This window comes from Drosophila mauritiana, chromosome 2R, assembly GCF_004382145.1.
Source record: "Drosophila mauritiana strain mau12 chromosome 2R, ASM438214v1, whole genome shotgun sequence".
Classification (NCBI taxonomy): Eukaryota; Metazoa; Arthropoda; class Insecta; order Diptera; family Drosophilidae; genus Drosophila; species Drosophila mauritiana.
Window position 1 is genome coordinate 12,740,441 of NC_046668.1, and position 27,656 is coordinate 12,768,096.

Below are 27,656 nucleotides of genomic sequence, written 5' to 3' on the forward strand. Positions count from 1 at the left end.
TATTCTCCGCCAGCAGCACAAGCATCTCGCCAACGGAGGAGGCGGCAGTCGCAAGCGCCCGCACCACGCGACACCACAGCCCATCCTCGAAAACGTGGCCAGTCCCGTGGCGCCACCGCCGCCACTGTTGCCGCGTGCCAGATCCACCGCCCATGACAATGTGATTGCCAGCAATCTGGAGAGCAACCAGCAGAAACGGTGAGTTATAGCTCTCTAGGATCTATAATAGTGCTATAGGGTTGGGGATTAGCAAGGAAATTTGAACTAAAGGATATATTTATCTTTGAACTTCTGTTAATTGTACAAATTAGAAGACTAAACCATAAAATTGTCAGCCATTAAGCCATATATAAAATGCTTAATTAGACATGAAATCATTTCCTATATGCTGTATCCCCTTAGTATCTGAAACTAGACAAGTTAGATATTAAGCCAGCATGAGGGTCACAGAGCAAATCACAGCCTCCATCAAGTCACAACATATTCTGTGAGCTCTGCAGCATCCGTGGGCTTTGGACCACTCCCTGGCTCATTGTTCTTGACCTTATCGAATCCAATTAACTCTGAATGGAGTGCGTGGCACGGTAGCCAGCCAGCTTTGCTGATCTTGGCTAATGAGCCGCTTCCTTCGCCGCTTGGCCGTCAGTCAGCTGTCGTCTAATGCTTAATTGGATTATGAAATAAATACACTGCTCGCTGAGCAGCTCGACTTTCGCTTTCGACCCACTAAGCCCGACCGACGACCGACTCCAATTGCCAATCGCCAAAACGCCAATGGAGCCAATTGAGCCGCCACCTGAGCGGCCACAAAAATGTGTCAACCAAACAACGATTTATGTTTTGCTCCTTGGCGTGTGGGTAGCACCACAGCACCACTCCCCAGGTGTCCGAGATTCCCCCCAAATGAACCACCCACCCCAACCCAGTTCTTTGTTCTGATTGTGCTGGTAAAAGCCAATCAAATTGAAAATCGAAATTTATCCGGCCAACGGGACAAAGGGTCCATTCTTGGCCGGGCCAAAAGCATGACATTGATAGATGAACGCCGGTCGGTTCATTAGCGCACCGAGCGCATAGTTTTTGCATTCACTGTACATTAGATAACTCAGAGCACATTGAGTTCAAGCTACAGTTGCACAGTGGTTGGAAACTGAAATACATTGATATGAGTCATTGAAAAAAAGTTATTTGCTATTAAATTTCACAAAATGCATTCTAATGAAGGTAATAAAATTTGCTAAAAAACTTAACACTTTACCACTTAAAGTTCTGTCAGTTTGAACCCAATGTATTGCAACACATTTACAACCATATTTCTGATCGACATAAATCGTTAACTGGTTACCCAACCATTCAATTTGAATCTGCAACAATGTAGTCACACATTTAATTAATTTTCTCCCACTGTGCCGTGTCCATGCTCAATAATTTCTATGGGCTGTCATGTTTTTTTCTCCGCTGCTCCTTTTTATTTGAGGCTTTTTGTTTTGGACTCTTTTTATGTGGTGGTGCGCTCAGTTGACACCGGGGGAGACCTTTGCGGCACGATTTGTTGCAGCAGCAGCATCCAGCACGAGACAAATATTGACACAATTTGTGGCAAAGTTTTCGGGCTGGCAACTTGTAAATGGGCTTGTCAGAGGCTTCGTTGTCGTTTTAGCCAGGTTGGGGGTTCAAATGCCGTTCACCGCGAACGTGGCTAATTTGCATTTTGAAAGTTTGGCGTGCGCGAAATGGAGCAAAGGGCAGTCATCGCTTGCATTTCTCGAGTCGCGACTACTCACCTGCAGACACTTTTCAAACGACTTCAATTAGAGCAGATCGCCGAAAAAACAGCCATGAGCCAAAAAAACAAAAAAAAGAAAAAAATAGAAACCTGAGAGGTGTGCCATATGTTTTCTTGACAGCCTCTAATTATCGCCTCGCACAGCCGTTGGCCAAAAAATCGGCAAAGTGCAGGCATTTGCCGAATTAATTCCCTCTTTGGCCATTTGGCAACACTCCAGCTAGGTCTTGGCTGTATTATTTTCAAATTAACTGCAGCATTGAGCTGCGACCACAGACCACGCGTCGTATGCGCGCTATAAATCACTCATTCGCCGTGTTGCCAAGGCAGCAAAAGGAACAAGCGCAACATAATGGCAAACGCCAAGCCAGACAATTCAATTTATCCAGCCGCAAGTCGCGACTGTTTCGATGCAGTTGCCGTGATTGGACGACGTCGCCAGGTTTTCAGGCCAGTTAGCCGTCTCTCTGGCTTGCTGACTCGCTGGCCACATTTAACAAAGTGTTTGCCATAATTTCTGCTCGCTATCAACAGCTAAATATCGACAGTGCACACAATGATCGATTGAACTTTGCTCCGATGACGATGACGATGCAACAGCAGCGACAGATTGGCGATGAGAACATGCCCGTTGGGCCCAACAAAAGGCGATTGAATTTAATGGCTTGGGGGCTTGGTACTGACAGATGCAGTACCTATAATAAAAAAGCTTGTTTAATCCGACTTAAATCTAGATGGTGGTTTAGAGAAATATATATACATATGTGTATGGAGAACAGGAATATCACAATACCTTTTATGGTGTTTACAAGGTTCCTTGGAATTGTCAGTGCAAACAAATCGTTGCCTACTTTTATGCGTTGCAGTGCTAAGTGTACAATGTTAAGTGCCCAGCGCTTAAAACTGTGCTTTAATTTTGTATGCCAAGTTGCTCTGCACACTGCTGTTAACTGTTAACTGCATGTTAATCAGATGTTACGTTTTAAGTTTAACAGAATTATTTCTCTTTTCAAGATTCTTGCTCTTCTCTTAAATTGCGCTCTCTCTTAAAGTGTGTGTTTAAGGCCTTTTGTGTTTGGTTTGCCGTGTTTTTGCGGCCATCATGACGTTGCCGCAACTTCAACTTCAAACGGGTGAAAACGTCTGACGCGTTCGGACGTGTTCGCGCTAGTTGACGCGTGTGAGAAAATAAATCAATTGCGATTTGGAAGCTGGCTACTCGAATTTGGGCAATTAAAAATGTAAAACTCTCGTGACACTTGCCTGCATGTGTATCGATTCCATGTGCTTTTCGCGGCCCCCACTTCCTCATCGCCAAAAACCAAAATAAGGAAGTTCAGCGCTCGGGTTCAAATGTTGTATTGGCCCAACTGAAACTGCATAGCATTTGCACAAATAACTGGCAGACAAAAGGAAGCAAGATATCACGCAAAACTTCGGTTTATTTTGTTGTCATTTGCAATTGCCATTGGTATACATACATATATCAAAAGATACAGATACGGATATAGATTCATCTTGCATCTTCGCGTAAGCCGCGCGTGTGTGTATGTGTGTGAGTTAGTGAGCTGCTCTTCCCGACCAAATTGGATTTCACAATACTGGATACCGTCTGCCACTTGAAAATGGTGTTCGGCGGCAAGTTTCGAATCAGAAGGTAAAAATTCGCACAACTCAATTGCCAGCCAAGTTAGTTGGTCAGTTATTATGATCTCAGCTGATAACGCCGGCTATTAACGATTGCCATTAGTCAGCCTAGTATCAGGAAATTCGGTGAGCTGGGAACTGCGCTGTTGGCACAGAGCAAAAAAATGTGGCATTTGTTCTAGGCAAAATTCTAGTAAATAATTTCGATTCGTTTTGCAATTAGTGTTGGGAAGTATTTGAGAACAAGATCAGCAATGTACAGTTCAATAAATCAGATATCATAGCACCGATTTATAGTTATAAAACTCATAATCTCAATGGTTAGTTTTTATTTAATCTGTACGCCAACTAAGCTGCTTGAAAATGAAAACTCGACTGTTAATAAGAACGCGCGTCGAGCGAACGGAGTATTTTATTTTTTCCCAAGATAAGCTCGTTTGTAAACTGCATTGCATTGCAGTTCGTCTGGCTTTTGATCTGCGCTTATAGTTGTTGCCTGGTTGTACTAGTTTGTGGCGACGTTGTCGGCTAACTTCAGTGAAACCATATTTAGCATGCCCAATGCCTAACGTCTCCGCTAATGACGACAGTTGTTGTCTGTCTGCACGCAGAGAAAACTTTGGCATTGTATCTCTTGGATACATTTAAGTTATCAAGCTAATTAGAATAACAATTGCTTGATTAAATACACATATATAAAGTAAATAGTATGTGCAAATAAAAATAAGTTCGGCATATCTGTTTACTCCATAGATTTTCTCTCAGTGTGGATCTTTGACTTGTCCGAGGCTCTAACAACTTTAGCCCGAGCTGATAAATTTTCACAGCTGTTGTCGCTCTCAACTTCTTTCTCCGCATTATGGCCATTCCCTTTGACAGCCACGTAGGCGGCAGGTGCAAAACTGCGGCACGTTTCCTCCTCCTCCCCGGAGTTTACCTTTACCTGCTGCCATGGCAAATTGTCTGCGGACTCACTGCCTCCATTTCATATATATATATATGGTTTATTTCTATTTGAATTCCGTTTGTATCTGTGTGACCGAGACACGCGTCATTCGCCATAATTCATAACGAGATCTATTGACATTCGGACCATAAAAGTGGTAGGTGGTTTACACTTTGTATGGAAAGCCGGCTATCAGTGCGCAGATCTTATCGATTTTATTTCTTTTTTTTGCTTTATTTGCTATTTTTGCTGGAATGAGAACAGTGAGGACCTTTGTTTGGGTTGGCAGAAGCGGCTAGAACCGGTTTTGGCCAAGGAACAGCTGGTGGTTGATTGGTGGCTCGGTTGGCTCGGTTGGCTCATTGGTCACCCCTAGGAGTGGTCGCCGTATCCCCGGCAACTATAAAGGCCAACAACCCCCGAGGGATGTAATAAAATGAGGACACCACTTGTAGTTTAACTCTCACTTCATATAAACAAAAAAGGTTCACTTTGAAAGAAGGTTTTCTAAGAATCGAACTACAAGGATAATACATATGCATCCTTCTTAAAGAAGCAGTTTTTGAACAGTTGAAATAATAAACCTTTAAGCTAAGGTTGTTTTTAGTTATGCAATATTTGTCTGGCCGGTAATTAAGTCTAACATTTAACTTAGTCGAATGGATTGGACTTGCCTCAAACATAAGCACTCTATTAAACAGCAAGAAACTGGAAAAATCACAGAACCCATACAGCTCATATGCCCAAATTTGTCGAGGGTATACGCCATTAGCATAAAAAAAAGAAATAAAATAATATTCAACAGTGCCGTGTTGGTTCGTTGGTATTTTTTTGTTTTTTATTGACGCTCCGCACGAATTTCGAAATAAACGACCGGCAAAAGAATTCGCTGTCTACGAGTAAAAATTTGTTAGCTCAGCGACGACAGCGGCGAATTTCTGAATTTCTTTTGCAACACAAACACGAAACCGTAAACCGAAATAATCAATAAACATTTTTACAATATCAAAGCGGAGACAAGAATGCTCGTTCGATCTATCGATCGATCTTGTTGTTCCCAAGAGATCCGTGAAATCCATGAAATTACTTCGACCTTCTGGCCAACTTTGATTTGTTTGTAGAGTGTGTGTGTGCGGTGTGTGTGGTGTGTGCCATTCGCAGGGCTAAATGTTTATTGTTATTGCGACGGGCCATTCAATGGTGAGCAAACATCAAACAATAAATGTTTATTGCGTCTGTTTTCATTGCCAATCGATTCGCCGTGGAAAACTTGTAATACCAATCAAATCGAGTTCTCTGCTCTGTGCTCTGAATTTCTGCCTTGATTTGTTTGTGGTTTCCATTACGAAAGACCGGGATCTGTGATTTCTTCAATGCTAATTATACTGGCAGGCGGCGACAAATGCCAAGACTTTTCAATTAGCAGCGTTTTGATTGTTCTTTACACAGCTTTGATTAGATTTATGGTGCTTTCATGGGCCTCTGTTCTCGAAATTCAGGTCGCCGCACATCTTTTGGTAGTGTTTTGCGACTATTTTTATGGCTAAGTGATCGTCAACAGTTGAACAAATAATATACGCACGAATTTATATACTGTACTGGCGTATATAAATTAACATGCTTTCAATTGAGGCAACAACAACGAGCATGCGAATAATGTACACGCGGCCATATTTCAGTCTTAATAAAAACATATAAAAATGCCATTTTTTAATCAACGCTGACAAATTGACAATTTGAATAACATCGGCGATACGAGACTTTCACGGAAGCCCGATTATCGGAGTTTTGGGAAGCTGCTTCCCGATGAAGAGAATCTCTTAATCAGCAGGGTTCAAGAATCTCACAATCTATCAATCAATCCGGTTTTCTGGCGGGCCCCCTCTATTCTCTATTTATGATAATTAGATGGTCTCATAAAACCGAACAAATCGGTTAATCGGCTTGGCTTCTCTAATGAGTTGTTTGCCCCAACAACGATCAATTGTCGGGGTTCTGTGATTACGTATACGACGTGTAATGCGTACTAATTGCTGGGCTTCTGGGTCGCCCACGACCTGGAAATGGTGTTACCAATAGACACGTGAAAAGCGCTCCATTATCGCCCTGTTCTGGAACTTTGGAAGCAACTGGTTAGCTGGGAATTCGACATTTAGCCGCAGGTGGGCCCGTTCCAAGTCAAAGTCCAGGGAGCTTCGAACTACAAAGAGCCGCTCCACAAATTGCTGGGTGAAAAAAAACGTAAAACAAAAGCTACCTACGTAGTAAGCACGATTGCAATTGTAATTCATTTTTTTGTTTTTCTTTCTATATACAAGATTCTTACTTTCCCAACTTATCTGAAAGTGAACGGGCATTGCGATCGTTGTTACTCATCAGTCGCAACAGAACGCAAAACTGAAAACAAAAAGAGTGGCTCAGCCAACCATCAAGTACAACCAACCACATATCTGCATGAAAGCCCGGGGAATACAGAACGTATTTAAACAGATACCTATATGTTGTATATAGAACAAAAAGCCAAATGGAGCTAAATGAGTGCAGAGTGACAAAGCCAAATGGAGGAGTTTCCCGGTTGACAAAGGCGACTGCGCAATGCTCTACAATTAAGGCGGAAGTGTCAAGTGAAATGGATGGGAAGAGAATGGAGCTGCGTAGAAAGCTGACTTTTGAAATTGAAATGGCGCTGAGTGATTATGAATTTTTGTCTCTCTTGATGTTCTGGAAAGATATGTCAGAGAAGTGGGTCTTGGAAAACATGGATATTCTCAGGATTATTATAATCCGAAAGTTGTCATCGTGGAGTTTACAAAATGTTTTCAAGGGTTAGACTTTACTACTTTACTTAAAGTCATTAACGATAAGGAAAGTATACAAAGACGAAAAAAGTGTGCACCTGTTGATCTAGGCCTAATTCTTTCAGTTTTGGGACCATTTTAGAGTGTGGCATGTGGGCAGGGTATAATTACAGCAACGGTGCCCCTTCCACATACATGTATGTACGTATGTACAGCGCACAGGGGCAAGATAAAGTTGCGGGTTCCCCCAGAAGAATAACAGAAACAAAAAACAGACAGCGGCAACAAGTTCAAGTCGAGCGGGCAGACAAAGTACCGCAAAAGTCAAACAAATGAGGGAAATATAGTCTATATATGTATATATATACATATATATTCCTATATAGGTGGGGGCAACGCAGATGGGTTCAGCCGATTGGAGTGGAGTTAAGAACATTTGGCATACATCTTTCGTGAAGAGGATGGGGGATCACAGGTCAACGGATGTGCTTGCGGCTCCAGCATATTTATATATCACCTCGGCGCAAGGTCAGAGTCGTGGTCGAATCAATGGCGGCCACCGCAGTCGATTCAATTAGCCACGAAATTAATGGAGAAACAAGCTAAGACTAAACGCTCCAGTAACCTCCGGCTGCGAGCGACTTCCTTCTGAATTCGTGGCCAAAAAGAGCCACGCAAATAATCATTAAGAAACAACTGAAAATTTCACAAATTAACTTTATAACACGAAAATTTCTCGACGACGCCAGACGATCGAGCCGAAGATGGTAACATCAGATACTGGCCAACACACACATAAATAAGAAAGAAAAAAAATTAAAAATTAATAATTATGAGCTGAAAAGTGGCCAAAAGGTAAATAAGTCTGGCTTCCTGCTTCAGTTTTTTTTTACTTCATTCGGTGGCTACTGTGGAAACCCGATTGGATCTTTGACAGACTCCTCTGCAGGGTTTGGGGCACTTCGATTTTCTGGTTTTGGGTTTTTTATTTTATTTATGTTTTATTTTATTATTTTGTTGTCTGCTGCCGTGCACGAAAATTGCTTTGACACAAAAACAAAGAAAAAACCTTTTTATTTAGTGGGTCACGCGCGTCATGAGCAAATGAAAACCACTGGGCAGTCGACCAACCAAACAACCAACCAACCTACCAACCCAAACCCAAGCCCACCCAGATGATAAAAATCAAAACATGCGCAAAAACCAAAAACCAAAAGCCAAAAAGCATTACCAAAAGCAAGTCAAAACCAAAAGAGCAGTCCGAAAAGCGAATTTAAATCGGAGCAGCACTTGGACTTGGCTTGGTTTTCCCGGCTTGAAGCGCATGCTTAAATTGTTTGCCTAATTTGGTTTTTTTGGATTTCTGTTTTCTGTTTTTTGCCTGCCCGCAAGTTGGCTCAAACGTATTGCAATTAACATTTTTTACATACAATGTTTATGTAGTTTTGAACGCAACAATTTCTCATCGGCCTGGGAAGGTTTTTTGGGCAATGAAATGCTCGTGAAATATGCAATTTGAGGCATTTGCTGGGTTATTTGGAGTGGACAATAAAAAAAGAGCAAGAAGTGGGAATAATTTGACAAGACCACGTTTTATTTTGGGTGATTTTTATGGGGCATAATCCGTTTAATTGACGCCGTTAATTATACCTGCTTTGTGGGCTATGAAATTAAACTGGGTTAATTGTGCAGCGAGAAAACATTCCATCCATTTTTTCGATTTGTATGCCAAATGTTTATAAACTTAAGAACAATGCATCCCTAAACATTTATAGCACATTTTAAGGCTTATCTTGTTCGATTTATGATGCTTGTAAAGAACCTATAGTATATATAATCATATTTACTCAAAGAAATCTTATCAGTCGAATTTCTTTGAATTTATTGCGGCACAGACAACTTGCTTTGAATTTAATCAGTGTACAAGTTTTTTAACTTTAGTTAATACCACTTTAATATCACCTTTTCCCAGAACTTTGCCATAAATGCCACTCCAATAGTCAATAATTTGGGGAACTTCCCGTTTTTGAGTCAAGATTGCGAAATATCTTTGCTTATATATAAATCCGAGTTGGCTTATTGCGCTTTTGGTTTTAACAACTTTCTGTGGCCCTGGCAGGCTCGCCTCAGTGTTAACTTGGCTATTGCCAAAGCTAATGCCCAAGTCGATAACCGCAGTCCAGCGCAATCGGGCGTGTCGACTTTGCGGCGATGACTGTCGCTGTCAATGAACTTCGTGGCTAAAATACGTGCCTGCAATTATTCTGGGTATCCAGGAAGAGGGACTCCAAAAAAAAGAATCTGCATAAATTTCTCAGTTGCGCAATGAGAACTCGCTCGATGGGTGTACTTACACTTAAGTTTGTTAAAGATTTTTATGGCCATATATGTACGTGTAGATCGCATTTGCGACAGTTCTGCGGCGCAAAGAGCCGTTAAAATGGGCCCCAAAAAATGCGAGCTGATCTGAAATTCAATTAGCGACACCCACAGGCCTCCAATTCTGTTTCGATCATAACGATCGCAGGCTGAAAACTTAAAAAGCCATTACGTTTTATGATAGAACTCAAATTGACACCGAAAATGTGATAGCTCAGTCATTTTGGCTGTCTGGGAATGGGAATCTGTGGCGGCTGGGTATGCTTTCAAATTTGAAAAAATCATTGAAATGTGCGTCGCACTTGGGCCCAAAATACATAAAAATCAAATTAGAGCTGGAGAAATGCGTGTGCATTATGCATATTAAATGCTTTCACTTTCGTTTTGAGCAGATTAAAGTATCTACGTATTTTTGGCAGATACTATATATATAGATATCTCGATCAGTCGGGCGGCAAATTGCGTGAAAGCCGAATCTCTGGGCCACAATTGAAATGCAAGACGCTAGTTGCAGCTATTTCTATATTTACCCCCATGACTCTGGCTATAATGTAGGTATCTGTGTATCATCTGTGTATCTGGCCATGGTCAGCTGTTCGTTGACTGATTGTCAACCAGCCAGATATATCGTCGTTGCCTGCCTTGTGCTCAATCATTATTGCTAGTTGCATGTTTTATAACGCAGATGATCACATGTACGCGCACTTGGCATTGCATTGCCTGCAGAGAGAGAAAAAACACAGTTCTATATTATTATCGGAACTAGCAATATAGCTTATAATACCCATTAAATCTTGATTCAGGGTCTGCACAACTTTGTTTAGTTGCAATCATGGCATTTTGATAAAGCAATTAAAGGATTTTCTGATAAAGGAAGTTCTGATAAAGTTGTCTTGGCTCAATTAGATAGGAAATAAACAGAAAAGCCTATATAAGATATATACTTTTAAGTGATAGATACTATTTTTAACCCTTTGAACACTTATAGCTGGTACCTTTAGCAAGTGAGCTATGAATTTTCTGCAAGTGCAGCCTAATAAGTCCGTAAGTCTAGACAAAGTCTGAGGCGCTGGCCAACGTCGTGATTGATTCCCACAAATGCAAATCGGCGAAGGCAAATGAAATGCAATCAGCAGAGGGTTATATATAGGCATCCAACATATGTATTCCCTATTCTACTCCATAAAATTGCCGGAGCCATAAGCCAGGGTCATTATTATGCGTGCAAGTTGGGGATTTTGCTTTCGTACGTGGCCATTTTGCCATTTTGCCGCCGCCTCAAGGCCAAGAGTCTGTCATTGCATTTCACTCCCAACCCCTGCAAACCCCCTGCCAACCCCCTGCCAACCCCCCTGACAAAAGCGTTAACTAAGCTTTGTGCTGTTCCTCTCGACCACATGACGAATTCAGCCAGCCAGCCAGCCGGCAACAAAGAAAACAAAGACCACAAATATGCATCGATCGATCCGACGATCCATCCAGAGACTCTTGGCGGCCTTTTGCGGCCTTCGGATCACGTTCTTCAGGGAAAACCAGCGGAGGAGCAGATGCTGATGATGGGCCCGAAGTAGAAGAAAGTTGAAGAAGGTAAACAATTTTCAATCAGCCCGGCAAAGTTGCAAGCGGCCAAATACAAATCCCTTGGCTCCGCGAACAAACCAATTTGCAATTTAAGCAAATGAAATGCAAAGCCAAGCGTACAAATTTCAATTCTTCGCATGATAAATAAGAAAGAAATCTGCATTCCTCGAAGATATGTATATGCACATGCTTAAGATCATATATGTATGCACACATTTTGGGTCGGTGTAAATCAGAGCAGCCGCACTAAATGGTAGCCAATATGTCAGGCTGGCATCTAATTTGTTGGCTTATCAGCTGCAGCAAATGAAATCTGTGTAAATGGAACGGCGCCGATGTCAACTTCGCCACATGTTCGCCACATCCCAGCAGCAAACTCATCCCATAGCCATGCCACACCATCCCATCTCATCTCATCCGATCCGAACAGAAGCCATCCCATTGCGACGCTGTCATCGTTGCCAAATAAATTGTTTAGCTGAATTATGCCATTTATTTTTAGTCACTAAACTAGTGGCGCTCTCATTTTCCCCAGTTCTGAATGGAATGCGTTCTAGAAGGTGGGGGTGTTAGTTCCCAACAGGTTCGGGTTCTCTACGAGGACTTGTCCCACTGACTCATGGTTAATGGAAAATTAAATTGCCTTATCGCTGTGATAGCGAATTATACCCTGCTATAAAGGGTTCTATGCATATTTATTTGATATATCTTCCATTATATGTTCATATATTGCTCATTACGATTTTTTCTGCATTTATAATTAGCTCATAGCTAAGCAAGTATTTTTTATAAATCTATGAGTATGCAGTATCAATAAACATCAATTTCCATATCATACTATCATCTGCTGAGTTCTATTCATTATAATATATATGATAATGTGATTCCACCTTCACGTATCTCATTATTTTTAGAACACCCATAGATGGAACAAAGGGTATTGAGCATGCCCATAGGGTCTCACGTTTTTCGTTTATTTTCAATTTGATGATGGCACATATCGCTTTATGTCTGTCGCCTTCCCTCCCTGTCGCACACCTATTTCCAATCGCCCTCTCTCTGTCGCGCCGAATGTAAATTTTCGCATTTTGCCAGAGCCTTCAGTTTTGTTTTGTTCAATGAATCGCGTTGTCGCGGTCTTATTTTTCGGCCGTTTATTTGATTTATTTTGCGTGGCAATTTGTTCGTGCCCCAAACGATTCGCTTTTCAGATACAGCGATACAAAGATACAGATTTACAAAGTGCCGCGTGCTCAATTGTTTTGATCTTGCCCATCGACTGGGTTTCTGAACTCGACGCGCACAATGGCTCAGTGGTTTCAATGGCTCAACTTTCGGTAAAAATTTGAACAGAAAATTGAAAATGGCAAAAACCGTCTAGACAAAAAACCCATTATGCAGAAAATCATCATCAGCGGGAAAAGCGCCTCCTCTGACGTCATGCGGTGGAAATAGGCGGCGGTGGAATGCGTGAGGAGATTCATTCGTTCGTTTCCTTGGCCATATATGCATGGCTTTTAATTGCAGCGCCAACTTGGGCAATGCAATATACCCATAACAACCTTGAAAACGCAATCCATGCCGCCGCCGTCAAATCTAGATCTCGTTTTTCGTTATATTCGCTCGGTTTTATTTTTGTTTTGCCATATAATTGCGTTTTTCATTTGCTCTTGGCATTCACAGACTGGAGTTGTGCACAGAAAGAAAATTTGGTACGAAAGTTAACTGGAAGGAGTAAGGCAAACATCTGTATATCTATCATATATCAAATGAAGTGGCTTCAAATATTTTGTGTTAATAGTTCCTGACCTCAAAAGGATGTTATTTTAAAACGTTCCCATTTTCTATTCACAAATGACATCTATTTCTCTCTGTGTACTGCCTGTCGCTGCACGCGATCGACGCCAAATGAATGCCAAATGTGTTTTGGGGGGCTTCATTTTTGAGTTTTCAGTTTTGTTTTTCCCCTTAACCAATTTTGGGGCCCGGCCCAACATAAAAATGGAAGACAAAAAACCGACAGCCAAGCGACGGGGGATGCTTCCTGTCCTGCGGCATCCCAACTGCTGCATTGCTGCAATGTTGCAACAAGTGGCCACGCGGACTTTTCGCTTATTATTATTATTATTATGTTTATGCCGAGTTCGTTGAACATTTCGCAGAGGGGCGAATGTCAATTTCACGCTTTGTTTTTGCCAAAAAAAAAGAAACCAAAAAAAAGCAGAGAGTCAGTGAAGAATTATGTTTATGACGATAGCGAGTCAGTCGAAAACGCCCATTAAAGCCACACGAGACCATCATCATCATCATCATCATGGCGATCATCATCATTAGGGGAAAGAGCATCGCGATGAGTTTGGGGATCTTTTATCAATAAACCGTTAATTATCAAAAGCGCCTAACTGCAGCGATGGTTCGCTAAGATGGTATGCTAAGGCAAAACAATACGCGGATGTATTTCTGTATTCCACCAGCTATTTTATTTTATATTATTTTCCGTACTTTACTCTCATGCAGCTTTGTCTTATCCCCAGACGCAAAAGCTAGGAGTGCCACTCATCCAGCGGCCAGCTGAACAGTCCATGGGGCAACGCTCGAGATCGCCACGTCCAAGGTTTTGTAAACAACCCGGCCACTGGCAACTGGAGATCGTGTGGGCGTGGGTTGGATTGGGTTTGGGTTTCGGTTTAGTGCGGCTTGGGTTATGGGTATGGGCTGAGGTTTGGTAGTGGATTCGGAATTGGAATGGAAATTGAATCGGGCCTGTGAATTGGGTGTTCCGCTCCACAAATCCTCAGCTTTGGCCAGTCGTTAGCGACGCAAATTGCCGCCGCCCCAAAAAAGGCCAAGAATAACAAAGAACACTTTTGGCAATGCTCGAGCCGAAGATCTCTCTAAAAGACAAAAGGGCCGGGCTCAAAAAAAGAAATAATAACAAAACCTCGGATGAGTTGGCAAGGTTTATCTGGGCGTCTTTCTGTTTTTTGACATTTTGCAGCCTAATAGGAGTGACCTTGTAAAAATACGGCTAAATTCCATCATTGTCATTGTTTTTCTGCACTCATTCATCAAGCCAAGTTCTGAGGCTCTGAAAATTCTGAGGCTTAACCTTGTGACGTCAGGGTTTAGAGAACCTCTTTGTTTGTTTAATTATTTTGTGCTTTTTTTTGGGTTGACAGGCGCGTGACATGCTAAACACGATCAAAGTGCAGGGGCAGTTCTTACAAACCTATAAACAGCTATCTATATTGCCATCAGAAATCGATCAATCGATTCCGAAACGGTTTTAGCAGCACAGCGTGAGAATATCTAAACTTTTCGCCTCAACTTCTCACACAATCCGCAGAGAATTTGCATAAATAATTGCTGATTGATGCAAATATCATATAGTGTTCACCATGCTCGCCAATGCATTAATTACGCGGAGTTTCGGTTCGATTTCATTGGATTAACCTTGATTTGGATTCCCTTTGTTCTGCCTTACGACAACGATGATCATTGCTTATTCTCTCCAATCTGCGATCATTATGGCTTATAAACATAGTGATATATATATGTATATATGCTAAAGGTCACACTCGCAATTAAATGGTCCGAAACATAAACGCAAGAGACCATTCATCAATCTCTCACTTTCGTTCCGAAAAACAAGAAACAAGCGTACTTGAAAGTACGAGTATCTGTATCTGTGCGGCACGTTCCGTGTATCTGTATCCGCAGTTCCTGGTGATCTCACCAGCTGCTTCCCTATGAAATTGCAGTTCTGCACAGGTGACATCATTTCATAGCATCACTGCTATTTGCTGGCAAATTTACCGCATCATAAAGCCCACAATTAACGGCTAATGAAGGTTCATGACAAGACCCTAACTAAAGTTTATGGTGTAACCAAGGAAGTTCTCCGGCTTAAACGTTTTCAGAATTCCATCGCACTCTCTCTCTCTCTGTCTTTTTTTGTAGTTGCGGCTGAGAAATTTTTCTGTTATTAAGAAATTAAGAGCCGCTTCGCATGCTTTTCTTTTCGTTTCGTTTCTTTACTTTTCTTTGCAGTACTTTTCTTTCCATTTCATTTCTCCGCCGCCGGATCTTGGCCAACAAGTTAATGCTGGCCTCTGCGCTCTTTCGACCATTATCTTTCGCCAGAAATTAGTTGGCTAAAAACAATGAGAAATCCGTATTCAGGGCAGTTCCTTCAATGGCCGCAACACTTTGGCATTCGACGAACAGCGGCTTTTGTGTAATATCTAAAACAAAACACAGAAAAAAACGCAAATGGCTCAAACTCTTGTCGCCATCCCCAATCCCCACAACCCGCTCCAACATACATACATATACATATCCCCGCCATATCCCCAACTTTCGGCTGATCCGGCCATGCCGGACGTGTTGCGCATGCGCCCGAGGGCACTACAAGTTGGTCGCTGTGTGTACAGTTTATATGCCAAGTGGGCTGAGAGTGAAAATGTCATTGGCAGATGTGTCGCGGATATTAGCGTGCCCCTACTCACACTGCAAGAAAAATCCTATCGAAAGACCACTATTTGATGGATAAAAGCAACACTGGCCTTCGTTTAAACAATAATGTGTGTTATTAAAGAATAATCATCTTACGAAGAATACAGCTAAGGTCTATGCTACAGATCACTTTTGACTTATAATAATCTATTTGTTTCTTAAACTATAAACTACATAGGCAACCTTTTCTCATTGTGCACCATTCAATCTGCCACTTCCTCTGCAATCCCCCATCATCAACATCCAGCAGACAAAAGGCCCGCACTTGACTGAATAATTTGTTTATGCAAACGCAACTTGGCGAATATCCAAAGTAACCATTTAAAGTGCGGGAAGTGGGGCTTGAATTATTTACAAGCTTGTTACTGTCGTAGTCCAGTGCGCACACATGTTTCCCCAGCCGCCGGTTGGTTGCAAGTTGCAACTACTGTTGCTGCCGTGTTCGTGTTGCTGCTATGTTGCAGATGTTGCTGCCGTGTTCTGCCCCCTGGTTGGAGGCATCTTTTTAGCTGTAATTATGATGAGCTGCGGCCGTTTAGCTCACAAGTTAATTACCCCGTTTCATCGGATTCAATGGGACAGGCCGGCCACTTTCGACACTTTCAATGGGGCTGGGCTGGGCCAAGAGCAGGAGGCATCATCTGTTGCGGCCACAGTTGCTGTTGCTGCTGCCACGGCTGCTGTTGCATTTCCCAAGCTATCTATTTTTGGTGCTCGAGGGCCGCGAGCGAAAAGCGCCATTAAATCGATTTTACATTAAAAATATTGCACAAGCCATCATTGTTGGCGTTGCTGCCAGAATTAATGGATCATAATTATGGTATAGTAGCAGCAGCAGCAGCAGAAAAAGCAGCAACAGTAGCTGCGGCATTAGAAAAGAAAACAAGAAACCAAGCGGAGAGGCACACAATTGGAGTCCGATCACGAGGCAGATGAACAGATGAACAGGCACAAATTGCTCGAGAGGAAAAGTTTTCGATTCGGATTTAGGTTGCGCGGGGAAATCTGAGGCGGCACTTGTGGGATTCTTCGCCAGAAGCTTAGAAGTTAGTCTTTTTCCTAACCATTCCCAGACAAAGATGACCACTTAGCTAAGATTTTTCAGTGAAAGAGAACTTTTCTTTTCTTTTTCACTGTTGCTGCTGCATTGTTTTTCCCGGAGTTTTCCGAGAGAAATTCATGGCATACTTTGATGAACGATGATGCGTGGCTGTCTCTGCCTGAAAACCGGTGAAAAAAAAAACACAGACAATTTGTTCTGGCCGCAGTGCTGACCTCTCCCCAAAGAAAGCTAACTGCGCTGATGGCCATCTGTTTTGTTTTACTTTTTTTTCTGTTTTTGGTCTTCTTATATTGTATTTTGTATGTTGACTTGACGTCATTTTGCGGCAAGTGAAAATGTGTGCGATGCGGTGCCGACAAACCCGTTTTCTGGTTTCGGTTTCGGCCAGGCTTGTGAGATGTTTATGTTTTCAACAACAAGCGCTGCAGCCGCAGCAGCAGCAGCAGCAACATTTGTTCGCTTTTTTTCGGTTGGCTTCAATGTGGCGACGAGATGTTAAAAACGTGATTTCCATGCGTCGCCAGCGTTGTCGTTGTCGGCATATTTAAATAAAATACTTTTACTATCAACGAAAACTAGTCAGCCAGCCAGCAGCAGCAGCGGCAAACAGCTCGTTATATTGCCGATCAAAAATTATAGTGCAACAGTTGCAGCAGCAACATCCAGTGCTGCAGTTGCCGCTGCTGCAGTTGCATACGCAATGCGCAACGCAAAAGGCCACTGACCAAGACCTGGATCGGCAACACCACCCAAAAGCCACTGAACCCACCAATTATCCCATTTCAGGCGGGTGGCGGCTAGCCAATCCAAAGTATATATATATATATATACATATCCGATTTGTTTTTAGCCCTAGAGACGAAGAGTTTCATTGTCGACATTGCCGACAGTTATGCAAGGCCGGGCAATTTATCAAATTTTTCATAATTTGCATCACATAACCAAATGGAACGCCCCGCTCGGCTTAATAATGCCAAATAGAGGGAAAGATAGCCAAATATACGAATGTATACAAATAAAATATGCGTTAATTGTATGGAAATGTATTTAGCCCAGTGTCCGAAGCATTTCTTTTGACCCTTTCTTTTGTCATTGTCTTTTGGACCCGCCGCGCGTATTATTGGGAATTATACAATATTAGCGGGCAAAATATCTAAAAAAAAACAAAAAAATCAGAGTTATTTTCGATCTGTGAAGTGAATCATAATAAAGCTGTTACATTTGCCCCATCGAAGTTGAGTATATTTAATAAGCTTATGTCTGGTAAGTCCGATGGTTTGCTGAGGAATTCTGGGAGATTACAAGGGTCGGCTTTCCAAGGTCTTATCTAGGCTGTTGGCACAAGATTACAAGATGGTATCCAAGAGATAGGAGCCCTTTTACTATCTAGCTCTTCTTTCTGTAAGTGCAAGCAATGTGTATGTTCTGGGCTTATGTTGGAACTGCTTTCAATTAGCTCAAGTGATGTCATCGGCCTGATATGCAAATGCTATGCTAATGCAATCGCTTCTTGCCTTTGTCTTAGCCAAATTGGCAGTGGAAAAGAGAGGCTTACCCAACAGGCCAGCGGAAGTGATTAAGAAAAGCGAAATGGCAGCATCCAGCCATCTCGTTCCATCTCTCGCTCTCCGAAGAAAGCGAAGAAAGGGGAAGCGGGTGAGCGGGTGAGCGGGGATCTAGACAAAAGACCGTGGCTTATGCAAATGCTAACTGGGCAAAGATACTACAAACATACGTCCAACAGCTGTTTTGTCTAGCTAGCATGTGATGTAAGCCCTGCTCTTCACTCTGCTCTTAATTTATGCAAATGCGACAACATTTCTTCGACGGCTTTCTTCAGATGCAAAGAAGCCCCATTGAAATACGTATGGTTACATATCATGTGTGGGGCATACATATATACGTATGTATATAATGCAGAAACAATAAAGATTTTTGGCAACCTGGGGGTGGCCAAGCCGAACGATATGCGCCAAAATTCGAAATAGCCAGCAAAAAAAAAAAAGAAAAAAGGGGGGCTTTTACAACTTAAGAGCCGAGATGATTGGTACACAAAAACATAACAAATTAGTTTAGCACTTTTGAAAGTTTGTCAAGGGGAAGCGGACGTAGCTCCGTCATACGCCTTGCACACTAAAACGACTCTGACTTTTGCTTTTCACAAAACTCAAAAACTGAAACATAAAACTCTTTATAATTGCACTGTAAACATTTCACTTTCGTTTTTATTCCGCCTTATTGTGCCCTGTGTCTTGGAAATCAGCTTTTTAGCTTAACACACGACGAACTGTCGTCTCCGCGCGTCGTGCACAGAATAATTTCATCCATCGCTCGTCGCTTTCGCCATCATATTACAATAATTTACAATATATGCGGGGGTGCTTTGGGATCCAGATTGCATCGGCTTTCGATGGCAACTGCTGCGCCTGCGCCGCCGCCTGCTCCTCCGCCTCTCGAGGACTCAATTAGCATCTGTCCAGATTATGGCCGCCCATTTGCATTAATGAGACGTGCGATTCGGGTAATATTTTCGGTGCTTTTGGCTCTTGTCCCCAAGTCGTGGCGGTTACTGCCGATGACCCCATGGATGACCCAGGGTAGCTGGCATTTTTAGCCAGGAGGGCACTCCTAAAACGCCTTTAGATAACTAGGTATGGGTACAAAGCCCACTAACCGAAGAACTGTAGTAAATGGCAATTTCATAAAAAGAAATATTACGACATAGCATTACATGTTAAATGATTATGATTATGATCTATTCCATGTCAACTAACAAATCCTTTGCTCTCCTATCCTTACAGATCGAATTCCAAGGCCTCATACTTGCCGCGTCAGAGTCTGGAGAAGTTGAACAACACTGATCCCGACCATGGCATCTACAAGCTCACCCTGACCTCCAATGAGGACCTGGTGGCCCACTCGAAGCCCAGCTATGGGGTCACAGGAAAACTGCCCAACAATCTGCCGGATGTCCTGCCGCTGGGCGTTAAGCTCCACCAGCAGCCAAAGTTGCAGCCAGGATCGCCGAATGGCGATGCGAATGTGACCCTGCGCTATGGCTCCAACAACAATCTGACTGGGAACTCCCCGACGGTTGCCCCGCCCCCCTACTATGGGGGCGGCCAGCGGTATTCAACTCCTGTGTTGGGTCAAGGTTACGGCAAAAGTCCGAAGCCCGTGACCCCGCAACAATATACGAGATCTCAGTCGTACGATGTGAAGCACACTAGTGCGGTGACCATGCCGCCGATGTCCCAGTCCCACGTGGATCTCAAGCAGGCCGCCCATGACCTCGAGACGACGCTGGAGGAGGTGCTGCCCACTGCCACGCCCACGCCGACGCCAACACCGACGCCCACGCCGCCACGCCTCTCGCCGGCCTCCTCGCACTCGGACTGCAGTCTGAGCACCAGTTCCCTAGAGTGCACAATCAATCCTATAGCGACACCGATTCCTAAGCCTGAGGCGCACATCTTCCGCGCCGAGGTGATTAGCACCACCCTGAACACGAATCCGTTGACAACACCGCCCAAGCCCGCTATGAACCGCCAGGAATCCCTCAGGGAGAACATCGAAAAGATCACCCAACTGCAGTCGGTGCTGATGTCGGCGCACCTGTGTGATACGAGTCTACTAGGTGGCTACACCACTCCACTGATTACCAGTCCCACTGCCAGTTTTGCTAATGAACCACTGATGACACCACCACTGCCGCCCAGTCCGCCACCGCCACTAGAACCGGAGGAGGAACAGGAGGAGAACGATGTGCCCGGCAAGCAGCCAGAGATCGAGGAGCTGCAGCTTATGCAGCGCAGCGAATTGGTCCTGATGGTTAATCCCAAGCCGAGCACAACGGATATGGCCTGCCAAACGGACGAGCTGGAGGACAGGGACACGGACCTCGAAGCGGCACGCGAGGAGCACCAGACCAGAACGACTCTGCAGCCCCGACAGCGCCAGCCCATCGAGCTGGACTACGAGCAGATGAGCCGGGAGCTGGTGAAGCTCCTACCGCCAGGTGACAAGATCGCCGACATCCTCACACCAAAGATCTGCAAGCCCACCTCGCAATACGTTAGCAATCTGTACAATCCGGATGTGCCACTGCGCTTGGCCAAGCGCGATGTTGGCACCTCCACGTTGATGCGGATGAAGTCCATCACGTCGTCCGCCGAGATCCGAGTGGTCAGTGTGGAGCTGCAGCTGGCAGAGCCGAGCGAGGAACCGACGAATTTAATCAAGCAAAAGATGGTACGTATGCCACAGAGTTAGTAAATTATTCTGCATTTCTTAAGCCAAACATTTTCCTTTTAGGATGAGCTCATCAAGCATTTGAACCAAAAAATTGTCTCCCTGAAACGCGAGCAGCAGACGATCAGCGAGGAGTGCTCGGCCAATGACAGACTAGGCCAGGATCTCTTCGCCAAGCTGGCGGAGAAGGTTCGACCCAGCGAAGCCTCCAAGTTCCGTACCCACGTCGACGCCGTGGGCAACATAACCAGTTTACTCCTGTCGCTTTCCGAGCGTTTGGCCCAAACTGAAAGCAGTCTGGAAACGCGCCAGCAGGAAAAGGTGGGTTTTCTCAAGAATTCAAAAGGATACAATTTACTAATCAATACTGATTTATACCATTTAGGGCGCGCTGGAATCGAAGCGGGATCTGCTGTACGAGCAGCTGGAGGAGGCGCAGCGCCTCAAATCGGACATAGAACGACGTGGAGTCAGCATCGCCGGATTACTGGGCAAGAACCTCAGCGCAGACATGTGCGCCGACTACGACTACTTCATCAACATGAAGGCCAAGCTGATCGCCGATGCACGCGACCTGGCCGTAAGGATCAAGGGCAGCGAGGAGCAGCTTAGCTCCCTCAGCGATGCGCTAGTCCAAAGCGATTGTTAGCCTGGCCACCAGCTAATGGGCAACTGGAGCGATTCGATTCTCCCTGCTGTCAACTCAAAGTTGAGAGCCGATCGAGAGAGTCCGCAGGATCGGCCAGTATAGTCCGCAATGTGTATTAGTTTAAAACGATGTGCTTAATTACCACACCCACACTATAATGTATAAATATTGTATGTTCATTTGTGATTTTCAACTAGCTAGTAGGTTAATTATTCTATATATCGGCCGCATAGGTGTAAGCATTTTCTACATAATTATCAAAACAAAGATATACCGTATGCATTAATAAAAGTATGAAAACTTTTAAGCTGGATTTTTTTAATTAAGCTGATTGGTGGAACAGCCTGAAAGTAGGCTACAAAACTCTGGTCTTCAGTACTCTTTATTGGGATTCCCACGATTGACTTCCGGGTTTTTACATCATTAACTCGGTGTGTTAATAAAGTTTAAAATAGCTATAATTTCCTGGCTCATTAACCAAAAGCTGGAAATTTGAATTAATTTTAAAGTAGTCATACATTCCACATTATAAAGTCAGTTATAGTTACTCCGAAATCAATTCTAAATATTAAATGAAAAACGAAATTTCGGGGCCAAAAATGGAATATATCTTTAGTAATTATTTAAAATAAATTAAAAAAATAAATTTATTACATTTAGTTTAAATTCAAAATAATCGATAAGTGCGCTGAAAAATCGGTTTCGCTCGAATTTGACTACCCGATAATATCGAAAACCATCGCATTCGGTGCCAGCCCTATGCCGATATGCTAAACAATATTAAAAACATTGGTCAATTCGCGTCGTTTGCACACGTTGCACTTTTGTTGGCATTGGACGAGGTCGAGTGAAAGCACAGCGCAAGCCCCGAGAATCCCGATTCGTTTGCTATGTTCAGGGTCAGGCCGCTCCTCCCCAGGATACGAAGCTCCCTGCAAACGACCTTGAAACTCCAAGCAGATACATCGCAATCCGAATCCGAATCGGTCCGTCGGAACCTACGACTCCTACACAACAGTTGTCGTAGTCGCCCTGTGAGCAAGTAAGTCTTGTGCGTCCTATCAACCACCTGTTTTGATATCATTTTTGTGCGCGTAACGCAGCCAGAAATTCCGCACAATGGCCACCGGAGGAGAAGCATCCAAGGAAGTGTCCAAAGAGGAACCCGCCAAGCAGGGCAACCGCTTGGTCGCCTCCAAGTCGCCGTATCTCTTGCAGCATGCCTACAATCCAGTGGACTGGTGAGTAGCAAAGGACTGAGAATTCGAAGTGCGTGGGTGTTATTCCGTCTTAAATCACGTGTGATAAGAGATAAGGTTGATAAAAAGCACAAGCACTTCAGAAATGGTAATGAAAACAATAATAAAGGCGTGTTTAGCCCCCGTCTTTATAACTGGTTTGGTTACCTATGATTTACATTTTAAATTACTTTACTTACTGATAAGTCGCGTCCCTTGGTTATTATATAAACGTGTTATGTGGTCTTAATCTAAATATATATATCGACGATTTTAAATTTCCATTTGACCCTTTGCAGGTACCCATGGGGCGAGGAGGCTTTCGAGAAAGCCCGCAGCGAGAACAAACTAATTTTTTTGTCAGTGGGCTACTCCACCTGTCACTGGTGCCATGTAATGGAGCACGAATCGTTTGAGAGCCCCGAAACGGCTGCGATAATGAACGAAAACTTTGTAAACATCAAGGTGGATCGGGAAGAGCGACCGGACATCGACAAGATATACATGCAGTTCCTACTGATGTCCAAGGGCAGTGGTGGTTGGCCGATGAGTGTGTGGTTAACACCCAATTTGGCTCCACTGGTGGCGGGAACTTACTTCCCACCCAAATCCCGTTATGGAATGCCCTCATTTAACGCTGTTCTCAAATCCATTGCTAGAAAGTGGGAAACCGACAAGGAGTCCCTTCTTTCAACTGGATCCTCATTGCTCTCTGCTTTACAAAAGAACCAGGACGCTTCTGCTGTGCCAGAAGCGGCATTTGGAGCTGGAAGTGCTATTGAAAAGCTGAGTGAAGCCATCAACGTCCATAGGCAGCGATTCGATCAGACCCATGGAGGATTTGGCTCAGAGCCCAAGTTTCCGGAGGTGCCGCGTCTCAACTTTCTTTTCCACGGCTATCTCGTCACCAAGGATCCGGATGTTCTGGACATGGTGATTGAAACACTAACTCAAATTGGAAAGGGTGGTATACATGACCACATTTTTGGCGGCTTTGCTCGCTACGCCACCACTCAGGATTGGCACAACGTCCACTTTGAGAAGATGCTCTATGATCAGGGTCAACTAATGGTGGCCTTTACCAATGCCTACAAAGTGACCAGGGACGAAATATATTTGGGCTATGCGGATAAAATCTACAAGTACTTGATTAAGGACCTACGTCATCCTTTAGGTGGATTCTATGCTGGTGAGGATGCGGACTCTCTGCCTACCCACGAAGATAAAGTAAAGGTAGAGGGAGCATTTTACGCTTGGACCTGGGACGAAATTCAAGCTGCATTCAAGGATCAGGCGCAGCGTTTTGACGACATTACGCCCGAGCGGGCTTTTGAGATATATGCTTACCACTACGATCTTAAGCCACCGGGAAATGTTCCAACCTACAGCGATCCCCATGGCCATCTCACTGGCAAGAACATTCTAATCGTACGAGGATCAGAGGAGGACACCTGTGCTAACTTTAAGTTGGAGGCGGATCAATTTAAGAAGCTGCTGGCCACAACCAATGATATATTGCACGTTATCCGGGATAAGCGACCGCGTCCGCACCTGGACACCAAGATCATATGCGCATGGAACGGTCTGGTGTTGTCGGGACTCTGTAAGCTAGGCAATTGCTATTCCGCCAACAGGGAGCTGTACATGCAGACAGCAAAGGAACTTCTCGATTTTCTTCGCAAGGAAATGTATGATCCGGAACAGAAGCTGCTCATCCGTTCGTGCTATGGTGTGGCCGTGGGTGATGAAACTCTGGAGAAGAATGCGTGAGTTTTGAATTACTTTCTAAATTGTTTTGATATTTCACATATTGCCCGTTGCAGATCGCAAATCGATGGATTCCTTGATGACTATGCGTTCCTCATCAAGGGCTTGCTGGACTATTACAAAGCTACACTTGACGTAGATGTATTGCATTGGGCAAAGGCGTTGCAGGACACCCAGGACAAGCTTTTCTGGGACGAGCGAAACGGAGCGTATTTCTTCTCGCAGCAGGATGCTCCCAATGTTATTGTGCGACTCAAGGAAGGTGAGTGGGATAGCTTTTAAGTATATTCGTTAACAACATCTAATTTCCTAAATTTCGTTAAGACCACGATGGAGCCGAACCTTGTGGCAACAGTGTATCCGCCCACAATCTTGTCCTACTGGCCCACTATTATGACGAAGATGCCTATCTCCAGAAGGCCGGAAAACTACTGAATTTCTTTGCCGACGTATCGCCCTTCGGACACGCTCTCCCAGAGATGTTGTCCGCCCTGCTGATGCACGAGAACGGCCTGGATCTTGTGGCAGTGGTGGGACCGGATTCGCCAGACACCGAACGATTCGTGGAAATTTGTCGCAAGTTTTATATCCCAAGCATGATCATAGTGCATGTGGATCCCTCGAATCCAGAGGAAGCCTCCAATCAGCGCTTACAGACAAAGTTTAAGATGGTGGGCGGCAAAACTACGGTTTACATTTGTCACGAGCGAGCTTGTCGTATGCCAGTTACCGATCCGCAGCAGCTGGAGGATAACCTAATGGCATATTTCTTCTCAAAACGTGATTAGATCCGGAAATTTACTCAAAATGTATTTTTAGAACTTCTAGATGTTAGTTAATTGTTATTGTTTTGCTTCAAAAGCAAAAAAAAAAAAACAGTTCTCGGAACTACATAGTGTTAAGAGCCCGTTATTAAAGACCCCAATAGACTTGCGACTCCAGCTTCTTCCATTGTTAAGTCTGAGAGACTGCATTGCTCCTTAAGTGTCTAGAGTTGGTTAAAGTTGTTGTACAAAGGCTCCTCTTCTTATTTTCATGGTATAGCTTATGTAGATTTTGAACTGCAAGGTTCAAGAGCTCTCTCCAGTTTGAGACCTATCATACCCATCCATTTGAACGAGAAAACGAGGCTAACAGTGACTAATAACCGAAATAACCTTATACAACGTCAATAAAGCCAGCAGGTTGAAAACATATACAATGCGTATCATAATCGTTAATGTTCGAGTGGAAGCACAATTCAAATCACACCATAATTGAAACTAACGTCGAGTTGTCTCTCTTCTTGAATACAACACGTTTTGTGCATTTATTGGAATCGTTCTGTTCGTGGAGCTATCAACCATTCGGTGGTCGGCTGCACCTGCTCCGCCCCAGAGGCGTAGGCGTAAAACTAGGCTTTAAACTAAATGCGTGCCCTGCGCTGCGTCCGCGATCCGCCACCAAACCCGATCAAATGCAAGAGTGGTGGGATCTCGAAGGCCACGGCAATCGGCGTAGAAGGAAACTAAACGTATGGAGAGAACAGTTCGGTAATCGGTAATAATAATCGTAATAATAGTAGTTTGTAGCAATTAAAATAATTTAGTTGAAATTCACATTCATCACATTGGTTGGCCGACCATCTGCCATGCCTCATCCTCAACTGTTGCTGTCGTCGTCGTCCTCTTCGTGGCCTCCGCCTCTCAGGTGTCTGCATCATTGAAGCTCATTGCTGCATCGAAACTATCCACGATGGTCTCCATGCGCTCATGATGCTCAAATCGGGCGAACTTTCGTGCAAATTTCCTGTACCTCCGCGAGAAGCGCGCACGCCGAAAGAAACGGAAGCGCGTGTCCTCCTCCTCCTCGTCGTACTCCGGCGCCGACACAGAATCCTCGTCCGTTTCGCGCAGAAATTCCTTCGGATCCCGATTAATCTTAAAGATCTTGGTGGCCGTCGCCCCGTTTAACTTCGATATGGTGCGCGAGGCATTGAGTATTCCACTGGAATTCGAAATGGAATTGCTGCGGTTCTTAATAGACGTCAGGCGATTTGTGATGGACACCACGTTAAATAACTTGGACAGCTCCGAGTCGACGCAGCGCGATTCGCGACGCAGGTTCTTGCCATTCTTTACGTAGATGAACTGGTTCAAGGGGCTCTGGCTCAAGCTTTGGCTATCCAAGGGATGGCTTCCAGGGGAGCAGGTGGGCGAGATGGAGACGGATACGGAGTTGCTGCTGCCGCCGCACCCGCTGGTCAGCAGAGTGGGCGTGGAGGGCGGCGCTGGCGGTGGCACATGCGGCATTGTGTAGCAACGCTGGCGGCCCGAGGCCAATGAGGAACCCCCGCCCGCCGGCCCTTCGTACAGGTTGGTCACGTTGTAGCGGCTCAGGCGGCACAGCGACGTGGACTCCTGTTCCAGTTCCGCCTCCGGGTCGTGGCTGGTGGGCATGTCCATGGCCTGTGCATGTGTGTGCGTGGTTTTTGGCCAGGTTTTTTGAGTGGGTGGAGTGTGGCGAGCGGAGAGCGAAGAGCAAAGTGGTGTCGTGTGTGGTGCGACGGGGCGAAAAGAAAGGGCGTTGCAGCAGCCTCTGGATTAAATTGATTCATTCATCTGCGGACGCAGCGCATCCACTTACCTGCAGCAAGCCTTCGACTTCCATGTACTGGCTGTCGGTGGTGAGACGGTGTGTTTTGTGCATCAGTTGTTGATATCAGGTATATTGATTAGGAAATATATAAATAAAGACTGTCATCGATATTTGCTTCCACCTATCGGGCTGTTGAACTTCGATATCAGCAGGCTTTATTTATATTAGACAATCGGGACCCACGGCACGTCGATACTTGGATACTGGGCGTTATCGGTATTTTGACGGCGGCGCCACTTTCTTTACAGATTTTTCAAACAAACTATTTTCAAAAGCACACACAAAATACATGTGATATTGTTAGTAAATTTCAATACGTTTGCTTCGACCTCGAAACTGAAACTGAACCCTGTTCAGGAAAACTTTTTTCAAAAGCACAATGTATAATGTATAAAATGA

The 27,656-nt window shown here is 44.2% G+C and overlaps 3 protein-coding genes across 6 annotated transcripts in view; 2 read left to right on the forward strand and 1 right to left on the reverse strand.

Moving 5' to 3' along the window:
* The window catches only part of LOC117135411 (protein Shroom), a 46,014-nt gene extending 24,092 nt beyond the window's left edge, over positions 1-21,922 (forward strand). Inside the window, exons 7-10 of one of the 4 annotated variants that reach the window (XM_033295559.1) lie at positions 14-198; positions 19,517-20,966; positions 21,030-21,287; positions 21,352-21,922. In XM_033295559.1, coding sequence (XP_033151450.1) covers positions 14-198; positions 19,517-20,966; positions 21,030-21,287; positions 21,352-21,615 — 2,157 coding nt within the window. In that variant the 3' untranslated portion in view covers positions 21,616-21,922. Of the gene's footprint in view, positions 1-13; positions 199-2,910; positions 3,444-12,427; positions 12,475-19,516; positions 20,967-21,029; positions 21,288-21,351 lie in introns of those variants that run through there. The other 3 variants (XM_033295560.1, XM_033295561.1, XM_033295562.1) reach the window with 3 other exon arrangements.
* A 435-nt stretch (positions 21,923-22,357) lies between these two features.
* Positions 22,358-25,814, forward strand: LOC117136567 (spermatogenesis-associated protein 20). Its single transcript, XM_033297522.1, has 5 exons — positions 22,358-22,657; positions 22,719-22,856; positions 23,153-24,619; positions 24,677-24,882; positions 24,945-25,814. The coding sequence occupies exons 1-5, from the start codon at positions 22,506-22,508 to the stop codon at positions 25,406-25,408; spliced, it is 2,427 nt and encodes an 808-aa protein (XP_033153413.1). The 5' UTR covers positions 22,358-22,505; the 3' UTR covers positions 25,409-25,814.
* An 86-nt stretch (positions 25,815-25,900) lies between these two features.
* LOC117136568 lies at positions 25,901-27,399 on the reverse strand. The gene is made up of 2 exons (XM_033297524.1): positions 27,246-27,399; positions 25,901-27,067 (listed from the first exon to the last, which is right to left on the reverse strand). Exons 1-2 carry the CDS (start codon positions 27,306-27,308, stop codon positions 26,306-26,308), a joined length of 825 nt encoding a protein of 274 aa, XP_033153415.1. The 5' UTR covers positions 27,309-27,399; the 3' UTR covers positions 25,901-26,305.
* Between the last annotated feature and the right edge of the window lie 257 nt (positions 27,400-27,656).

Coding starts and splice junctions, on each gene's coding strand:
- LOC117136567 (XM_033297522.1), top strand. CDS start 22,506: ATGTTCAGGGTCAGGCCGCTCCTCCCCAGGATACGAAGCTCCCTGCAA. Junction 22,658..22,718: donor CGTAGTCGCCCTGTGAGCAA/GTAAGTCTTGTG, acceptor CGCGTAACGCAG/CCAGAAATTCCGCACAATGG. Junction 22,857..23,152: donor GCCTACAATCCAGTGGACTG/GTGAGTAGCAAA, acceptor GACCCTTTGCAG/GTACCCATGGGGCGAGGAGG.
- LOC117136568 (XM_033297524.1), bottom strand. CDS start 27,308: ATGCACAAAACACACCGTCTCACCACCGACAGCCAGTACATGGAAGTC. Junction 27,068..27,245: donor AAGTCGAAGGCTTGCTGCAG/GTAAGTGGATGC, acceptor ACACATGCACAG/GCCATGGACATGCCCACCAG.